Here is a 9,879-nt window from a genome sequence, read left to right on the forward strand (position 1 = left end):
ATTATGTATCACCCGGAAAAATAGTAGTTGAAAATCATTTCATAGTGGCGGTGTCATATAAATAGAATGAATTCCGGAGAAAAATTTTTTTACAGCGATTTTCACTAAAAATTATTCGTCGCTTTTACATTTTATTTTGCGCGTACTGCATTTTTTTTTTTTATGCCGTGGGCAGTAAATTAAAAATTGTGTTTTTAAATAAATGTAAGTTTTTTTTTTCTTCCACTGGAATCCTATATTCCGTTAATTACAGTTGACGTATATTTTGTAATGTTACGGTATTAGTAATTAATTATTTATTTTCAATCCTTTGCCCATTATTTGCGTCGTGTGCGCGAGGTAGTACACTTTCTCACAGAGTTCATTTATTTGGGGAGTTGTTACCTCAATATTGTATGATCTGATTCACCCAATAATATATGAAATGTACACAGCTCAGGCTGTTCCCTGATGTGTTTTTTATTAAAAGTATTTATACAGTGATATATTGTGTTCTAATGCATGACATTATATTAGGGAATTCATCGTAATTTATGAGACCTAAGAATAGGTTAGGTGATATAGCGTTAATTATAAGTATAGTACGGCTGCGGGAATATATTATCAACTGCCAAAATATTGAAACAGAGAAGTAATATTATGTATATGGATGAAGCAAATCTTGTATGCATCACCTTTGGCAAAATTCGTCTTTTATTTATAAGATTTGTATTAGATAGGCACCTTTATATGCACGTTTCTATTTTATATTATATAGTACATAAATGGATGTATTATTAAGGGTCATAAAACAGAATTACTATATGCCTTCCTCTCATCATATATGAACTGAGACAAAGAAAAACTGAATAACACAAAGGACTAAGAATATCCTCGAACAGATCCTTGAAAAATCTAATATATTGCTACACATTACTTAAATTCTGAATTATTTGCTTTTTTGTAACTCTCCTTTGAAGTACTTTCTTCTTATGTTTTCCGTTGTAACGGTCCTAAGTATATATTGTCAAATCTTTGTGGCACTGCCTGCAGCACTGACCACATAATGGACGACGTAACTATTTAGGAAAAATATCGATTTTTATAATTATATGCATACATACCTTTGCATATGTGGATGGAAAGAATTCTTTATGTAATATTTATTGTTATGATGGCACTCTTTCCTTATGGTAATTACGGTTTCTGCGATATTTTTGTATTACGTAATTTAGATTTTAAATGTCTTTGTTGGATAGGAGAGTAATGAAAGATTGCAATTTTATAATGCGTTCCCAAGGTCCTCACATTTATTTGACACCTATAGAATTTGTGGACATCTATGAAAAAACACTAGGAATAACAGATATACATGTAGGTATAACGACGTTTTCTATTTTTCATATCGTTAATTATAGTAAATTAGGAAGGAACATACAGCATTCTTCCTTTGGAAGCTCTAAGGGAATTCACATTATCGCTGTGAAATGATGGTGCATGAATTTCTAAACATCTAAGAAAAATGGTAGCGAATGGAATACACGTAATTATCATATCTCTATACATTGCTATCATCGATCGATAACAGCGTATGTGTTTTTCAGCTTTTTACACCTTAGCATAGAACATATATATACTCAAGCATATACATACATATATGTATCTTTCCTCCCTTTTATATGTGGAATTAGTTCATGAGTCATAGAGATAGAAAGTGTTAACCTCGTGAATTATGATGCCCCTCAAGCGTCAATCAAAGGGGAACTATCGAAGGACACAACCAGAAGGAAGAAGGATGATACGGATGGTACACATTTTTACGCAAAAACAGAACATAGTTACTAGTAGATGCAGATTCAGATGAGAGCATTGTTGATTTGGCAAAAAAATGTGCCCCCCAAAATTACCTCATTGTGCATGACGTGTTTTATCTATACATATATAGAGGGAGTAATATATTGTTGAATTTGAACTGGTATAATATGACTTCTAATTTAATACTAAATTTTAATTGTATATTGCATCCAAATCAGAGGGCACTTATAGCGTTTAAATGTGTCCACGCCTCTCTGTGAAAAGTGCTATGAGTGCAATAAAGCAGAAATATGCAAATGCTATGGGGTACTATTTACCTTTTATAATAAAGGCAGAACACAATACAGAGGCAACGGATGACGAAACCATTGATATCAAGGAACTATTAGGTCAAAGACAACGAATGATGAACAGGATTATAGAGGCAACGGCTGCGTTAATAAAGGCAAGGACCAAGACAGCAACCCGCTAAATACGTATTTCAGAAACAGCGTATGCCGCACAGGGAAGCAAAGGCTATAGAAAAAACAGCATCCAAAACGGGATGACAAGCAATCCAGTAACCTAAACAGGCAAGAGAAGATTCTTCTTACAGAAAACACCAACAAACCAGAGAAGCCTGGAACAGTAATCGGCAGGTACTATCCCACTGGAGTGATAATATAATGTATTCCCCAACCCGAGTAAAATTCCTAATGGACAGGCTGCCTCAGACGAGAACAAACCACTATAAGATAAAAGGGGAAGATTAGATTCACCTTGGTTGATAGGCCCCCCACGGACTCATATAACAAAAGGAGGTGCGAAGCCCTTATAAGTCGGCAGCCAATAGAAGAGTCCTTAACGAAGAAGAGGCGTAAAGGGAGCGAAGAAAGTGAGTAGTCCCTGAATAATACAAATCCCAGAGGATTAGGGCGGGGCATAGTTAAAGCTCCCTCAAAAGTAAAGGATACATGAATCCCGCCCTTCCCCTTCCAGAAACACAAGTTCAGTAATCGGAGAAGCAGATGACAACTCCATATTAAAAATACACCGTGCCTACTGTCTGAAGTTGCGAAGAGAAAGAAAGGATCTAACAGTAGAGACGAGGCAGTAGAAACTGCTACACAAGAGAATACCGCCTGTCAGGGCAGGCAATGATAGTAGTACCAGAGAAGATGATTCAGATTCCTGAGGGTAAGATTCTACTCCGTAATAAAAACAGGGAAAATACCTTAAAAAAGTAGGAGGTGGGAATATTCCGTGCCCCTAATTAGAGAAGATGCCGAGAGTACTAATCCTAGTTATGAATAAGGAAGAGATCCCAGTAATCCCCTAAGGAATGAACAAGTAACCACAGGAATCCCAGCATCTCACCGAGAGGCAATCGACGGAAGCCTGGGAGTATGAGATAATGATAACTCCTGAGGGCAAAGAGGAGAAGAATAAAAAAAATCAGAAGAGTAAGACGGAAACACCAAAAATGAGTAAGGGAGATAAAGGTGTCAACATCGGAAGATGACATATGATCAAGTTATTCTAATTTGAAATCGCGCCAGGTCGAGTAAGTTAATTCCGCGACCCAGAAATCAAAATAAAATGCCCTGACTCCTCAGACAATGTTCCAGGAAAACTAGGAATGAAACTATAGGAGGGCGGAGGCTACAGAATATTGAGTCACCATCTTTGAAGTGATAAAGAAACAGAGAAAGAATTATAATATTAGAGGATAAACAGCATTACGAGAAAAAATAAAGACAACTAATCCCAAATATGCCTGACACCTGTAATAGGTAACCCTCAAACCAGGACTCGGGGGCTAAATTTCTCTTCTACCCCAGGCAACGCGGAACAAATACAACTCCTACCGCAGCATGTCTACGGGGGCTTACCGGCAGAGGGCTTAACTAACCACCGGCAACACCAAAGATGGGAAATATCTCGGCCCATCCCCCAAAGGACATGAGACAAATTATTGCTGAGCTCAGGAGAATATCAGGGGTGACACAGAAGATATCAAGCTGACTAGAGCATGTGCAGGTACCACAGGAGGACTAGAGAGTGAGCCAGAATAAGGGCATCAAAAAAGAAAAGCCAAGGAGCATCCATTTTTCTTTCCCCCAAAAGATAAAAGGAATCAGACAAGAAACTAAAGAAGGAGAGGATCCATTGAAGTAACAGCGGAAGTGAGGGTCAACTACAACCGTAAGATATTACCCGAGGACTTAGTCCTTAGACATCTCCCAGAAACCCCCCTAGTCCGCGCCCTTCCCTCCAAATACCATAGGGGGACCTAGATTTAAAGGAGGTTAATAAACAGATTAAGAGGAAGTATCAAGAATGATAAGGTGTGGAACATGAAAGGAAGGAAAACAGACATGGAGGCTTTAAACAAAGCAATACAGAAAGAATCATGATCCAGACCAACTACAACGCATAGGAGGGGACAGTATCTCCTGAATAGCCTTGAGAGCATCTCTCCCCTAGGGATGTGTCGTGTAATCTAGAGAAGCATCCAATTTGGACCTAAATAGCCCTTAAATTGATTAGGAAGTTTCCCCTCAACATATCGAACTGAGACCTTCGCACCTCCTTTCTTAGATTCCAAAAATTTACTATAAAACAAGCCAAGCCAAGGAGGAGACATTCTCAGTCACGCAGAAGCCTGAAGGGTTCCCTAATAATATTATAACTAAAGGAACAGCAAAGAAGCGAAATTTGGCTATCTCAGGACACTGGAACCCCCCAATAAGTTTCTGCGACAGACAAAAGTAAGTTTTAATGATATATTTACAAAACAACCCGACTCCGGAATTCGACCGCGAAGAAAATAACGTGTAGATCAGAGCCCATCTCAAATAGCAAAGGTGCCTAAGGAGGTGTTCCCTCAGTAAGCGACTGGACCAATCTAATTCCTTTTCATGATTATCCATATAACATCTGAAGTCTCAGAATTAGCCAAAGTAATATGTCCCGAAGAACGAGTTGATTCAAAATACACCAGGGGGCTCCAAGAAGATCTATGTGCCCAAATAGAATTCTGACTCCCTGAGGCAATGGAAATAAAGAAAAACTTCTCGAAAAATCCAGGCCCCGAGGGGGAGAGAAATAAGAGCTTAAGGGAAGAGGAGAATGCTAATATAGCAGAGGAACTCTTTCTTGTCAACTAACCCGGAGAACAGGAAGTTCTGACATCCCTGTCAAGGAGTTCTTATGAGAGAAGTAGACTAAGTTCCTTCTCCATCCACCAAGAAGCTCGTAGGAAAGCAGCAGCTCCTCAGGGCGCCATAGTTCATCTGGAATATATAAAGAAAAGAGGAGAATCAAGGAAAAAAGAATAAGAGAGCGTGTCAGGGATCAGGACAAATCGTCCAAGAAACTCTTTAGGAGTCGTCAGAGATGATGATGTTTTCAACAGTACCAATAAATGAGATGAAGTTCGAAGAGTGAGATGAATTAATAAATGAACACCCAGGAAGGAGCAATTAGAATCCTCATCCCCAGGAAACGGGGTCAAGGAAAGCAGTGAGAAAAAAGAGAAGGAGACTAAAAAGCAAGAAAAGAGGACTAGCAAGTTAGTATCTGAGTCGAGTAAGCTAAGAGCAAAGCGGTGATAGGATTTACGGCCCAAACAGGAAGAATTCTCCTCAGGAGAAACCGGAGTCTCGACTAAGTAGGAGCTGTAAGTGGCCGTAGGACCTTCGAGTAAATTCGTCAACAAATTCCTACGACGCCTAAGTATCTAACAACAGTAAGTAACTGAAGAAACATAGGAGAGGACCTATTAGTCGCAAACCTGTGGGAACATAACGCCGAAGGCGACTCATCTACAGGACGTTACATGTATAAGAATAGAGTTAGCTTACAGAAAAAGCCTTTAGTCAGTAGAGGGAGTGGTAGACCAGAGAAGAGTAGTTCAGTGAAGTAAGTGAGGCAATTCAGGAAAAGTCAGAGCAATTAACGTCCGCGCAGAATATAGTGAGCAGGGTTTTGTTTCCTCTGAAAGGGGAGTCTGAGAATAAGTTATAGAAATCACCCAAAGGATAGGTTTCTATTGTTTAGACATAAGAATGGGGCCTATCTCTAAGTATTCTTCACACAAATTAATAGACATCCTCGTATCAGACCACACACCCGCTGATGTCGTTAAAGGCAGCTGAAGGCATATGACCTCTCAAAAGTTTACGAGTAAGGGAATCTTACCGCACTGAGATTAACTTCTCAATATACAGGGAGTAGCTGAAGGAAATTATAACCATCCAGGAAGGAAGAGTAAATGGGGAAAGAGTCAAACCGCCAACCAAAAAGCAGGAGTCACCAACAGGCAGACACAAGTTGAGCAGCGACTCAGCAGAATTGGCCCAACTTTATTCTAATTTGTGCGAATGATCTGGACCAAGATACCAGCTGCATAGGATTCGATAACTAACAAAGAAGCACAGAGTTAAAAAACCAACATTAAAGCAGGGGCAATTGTCATAGTTAGTGAATCGGGAAGAGGAGATGATAAGGGAGGATAACCCCGAGAAACAGGAAAAGGGAAATTGAAATAAGACTACCCGTCCAAAGAAACAGTTACCAACTCAGGAATGCAATGGATCAATCTAAGAGCGCCATGAATGCAGAACACCCCAAGACAGGGCAACAACTCCCCACAAGTAACACCCCAGACCCGTTTTAGCTAAAGGAGCACGTCAAGACAGAAATAAGAAGAAGGCTTCAACCCAAGATCCTCTCCGAAAGGATTTCTTTAACCCGATAATAAACGACAGGGATAGCGCATCCGAGCAGATAAATCTCCCTGTATTGTCCTCTTTCCAGAGAATTCGGCAGGAGGTTTGAGTAAACGTTTCTTTCTGACAGAAACATTAAGACCAATGAAAGAAGCATAATAATAATCTTAACCCGCAATTAAGCAGACGTCATCCCCGAGAATGTCAGTCTCAGGGGCAGCAGTAGAATGGAAATTAACTTCTTGGAGCGAGGACAGCAACAGGAAATGGGGATATCCAGCCCCCAAAGCCACAGGTGGGCAATGTTCATCGAGCAAAAAATATTGCTATCCAAGACTTACTGCTTCAGGAAGTTCAAGGTGGGGGCAACTGGATCAGTGGGTCACCAACAAGTTATTGAAAAGTTCCCTTTATAAATGGGACCGGGACGGGTTCAATGAGGACGCAACAACGGGTCTCCAGACTCATAAAGAATCTGAGAAACTAACTTGGGGGGATTTCATACACAAGGTTTTAGAAAAACTGAGTGCCGTACTCGTCTCAAGCCAGGCGGAAGCGCACAAAACCCTAATCTGGACAAGGGAGGAATGGCAGAGCTTTGAGGGACGGCAGCAAGCATCAATGGCCCCCCTGGATGAGGTTGAGTCAGGTAGGAGAATATTATTCGTGATAATGTGTATAATAACAGGATTGATAGAAGGGAGAGCGGGAAAGGACAAAATTTTTCAACGAAGGGGACGGATGTGTAGTACAGTCGATATGGCTTTAGAATTCCCAAGGAGCAGCTGGGAGATGTGGATAAACCCCACAAGTGATAGAAGAAAGAATAGACAGACCGCGTGTTCAAGGACGGGTGGATATGACGGTTGTCAAGAGGCGTCAATAGCATTAATCTTGAGTATTTACTTTTCACTGAAGCAACTGTGCGAAGAGTGTGGGCCTTATAGATTGACTTATTGGATAAAGTCAGATTTAGATAGTGAAGGACCCGGAGGGGGACAATATTGTTATTTTAAGGACGAACAAGAGATTTGTAGTGAGGGTTCATCCAAAGGAGACAGGGCACAAGTTTTAATAACAAGGGAAGGGACATTAGACGTCCTAGATAGACCAGAAGTCGTGGAAGCTGCCAAGCGCTTAGCAGATGAAAATGAGGCCAGGGGGAAGGAGAGGGAGGTCGTAGTTCTGTTAGGGCCCACGTCAGAAGAGTGCGTTGATGGTGACCGAGAAGAAAGAGCAAGTCAGTCCGATCAAGAAGATATGACCCAGCAATTGTCGACCAACCTTCCGCAAGATTCGGATGAGGGGGGGGCTCAAAAGAATTCCATCTTACCGAGCGACTCCGGAACACATATTCTCGCTTCCGAGCGCCCACGTAAGGAACATGAGGAAAAGTTGAAGGGTTTAGTTTCGGGGGGCAGGCTATTGAACGATTCGTTTACACAGGTTTCGGGGACGACTGGGAAGGAGGTGGAGACTCCAAAAGGTCCCAGCTCAGTGGATTCAACAGAGAAAGGAGCAAAATCGGAAACGACCGAAGACTTCATTTCCAGATTATTGAGCCATTGGCCGTTAATAGGAGGGGTAGTGGTTGTAATCTGTCTGATAGTGAGTAGCTGTTATGGTTTATGGAGAATCTTTAAGGGTAGGAGGAGGCCAAAGAGAAGAGTCAAACCTTCAAGAGACAGGATGAAATATGAGGTGGGTTATAGATAAGGGGGCTATTAGAGATAACTAACCCAGAAAGGTTACGGCGGCGGACAAGTGTTTAGGTTCAAGGTTTAGGGTTCAGGGCTGAGAAATGACCCATACTATTATGGACTCCGTCCCAAAAACATTCGTAACACCGCTTAAAACGTTCAACCAACACCTATGTGTGCCCCTGGGGGAACTAAGGACTTATGTCCTGTATATGATTACCCTACTTCCATATGTTAGTCATGCCCCAAAGAATATGTTATGTCTTCAAGTGGTTCCAGATAAAGTCTACATTGTGTTAATATGTGTACCTTCTTCCGTTTTATTAGTCTTGTTGTGTGTTAATTATTAGTGAAGTAGCCACTGTCTGGTTGTTAGAGGACTTAGATTGTCCCAAGTCAGATAGTGGATTGACACCTTCTAACCCCATAATTATATGTGAGGAAGGGTCTTTGTCTAATATGGATTGATCCTAGAGTGAGTCTATCGAATAAGTCTTCTTTGACGTCGTCTGTGTTGGGATGTCCCTTCCTTATAAGGAGTGGTACCAACAGAGTGATCCATAAACAACCCGGAGGAGTCCGATTTCGGACTTAGGGGAGTTGTTGTTTTATCTATTTGTTTTGCTTTGTCCTATCGGAAAGAAGGGGACACACTGTGATTTAAAATATTTCGATATAATTCAGCGGTTACCATAATATATATATATATGCTGGTAGGATGAAACAGGGATGCTGACAAAATCGGTGGTATCCTTTCTGATGGGTTATATAATGATCACTACTTAGGGAAAGACAGGCCTGTCCCTAAAATACCCTATTTCTAAATGTTCCTTTTCCGTGTCAAATTTGATGAATCCCGTTTCGCAAAGATATAAGCAGAAAGTTCCTCCTTTTTCCATCCTACTAGGAAGGCCCTCAATTCTATCAGTAAAACATACATTAATTGTTCTCTCATTGGAGAAATAGATATGGTAAAAGAATGGCATAACTTCTATTTACCTTCATAAATGTATGATAGGCGGTTTCGTAATTACAACTTTACGGCAGACTGATCTGATATGTAAGGAGTCCACATCCTGCACTTCGAGAATGCTATGGTACTTATATGTGCTTGCTCTGTTTCTTTTTCTACTGTCAACTCATGATTTTCTCTCTAAGGATATTTTATCAATGTGTGATTCGTACTGCGATGTCTTGAGTTGGTTGTGTCCTGTTTCGTGCAGAACCCTCCGGGTGGAGTTAAGCATTTTCTATAAATTCCACGTCTCCGTGTGTCCGATAGAAGAGTGTTGCCCAATTTTGTAGGTGCAGGGGAATATAGAATGCGATATGCCATGCTTATCAGTAAATAAAACAGATGGAGAATAATGTTTCTCGACTTCTTCCGTATGTGTCTAGGCTGTTATGTATAACGAATATTTAACAGGACAAAGAAATGGACTATTCTCAGGAGCATTTTGGCAGGATTATTACATATAAAAAATTCAACATTCTCCATTTAGGCCTCTCCTCTACATTGGATGTTGCGGAAAATTTGTCTACCCCTACATTCGAGATGAATGGGGCATATAATGGTAGATGAAATATTTCGCGGCCTTCAGATAGGTTCCACAGATGATGAGTAGCAATTGTTTAGTTGCTTCTCACATGGGTTCCGCATTGCAATTTTGCCC

General features: G+C 40.6%; 2 protein-coding genes across 2 annotated transcripts; both read left to right on the forward strand.

The window, feature by feature from the left end:
* Nucleotides 1-2,062: 2,062 nt before the first annotated feature.
* On the forward strand, nucleotides 2,063-2,266 carry C922_05484 (hypothetical protein; the record flags this gene model as incomplete). The annotated part of the gene is made up of 1 exon (XM_008821055.1): nucleotides 2,063-2,266. One exon carries the CDS (start codon nucleotides 2,063-2,065, stop codon nucleotides 2,264-2,266), a length of 204 nt encoding a protein of 67 aa, XP_008819277.1.
* A 4,441-nt stretch (nucleotides 2,267-6,707) lies between these two features.
* Nucleotides 6,708-8,222, forward strand: C922_05485 (hypothetical protein; the record flags this gene model as incomplete). Its single annotated transcript, XM_008821056.1, has 1 exon — nucleotides 6,708-8,222. One exon carries the CDS (start codon nucleotides 6,708-6,710, stop codon nucleotides 8,220-8,222), a length of 1,515 nt encoding a protein of 504 aa, XP_008819278.1.
* Between the last annotated feature and the right edge of the window lie 1,657 nt (nucleotides 8,223-9,879).

This window comes from Plasmodium inui (assembly GCF_000524495.1).
Source record: "Plasmodium inui San Antonio 1 unplaced genomic scaffold supercont1.80, whole genome shotgun sequence".
NCBI classification, from domain to species: domain Eukaryota; phylum Apicomplexa; class Aconoidasida; order Haemosporida; family Plasmodiidae; genus Plasmodium; species Plasmodium inui.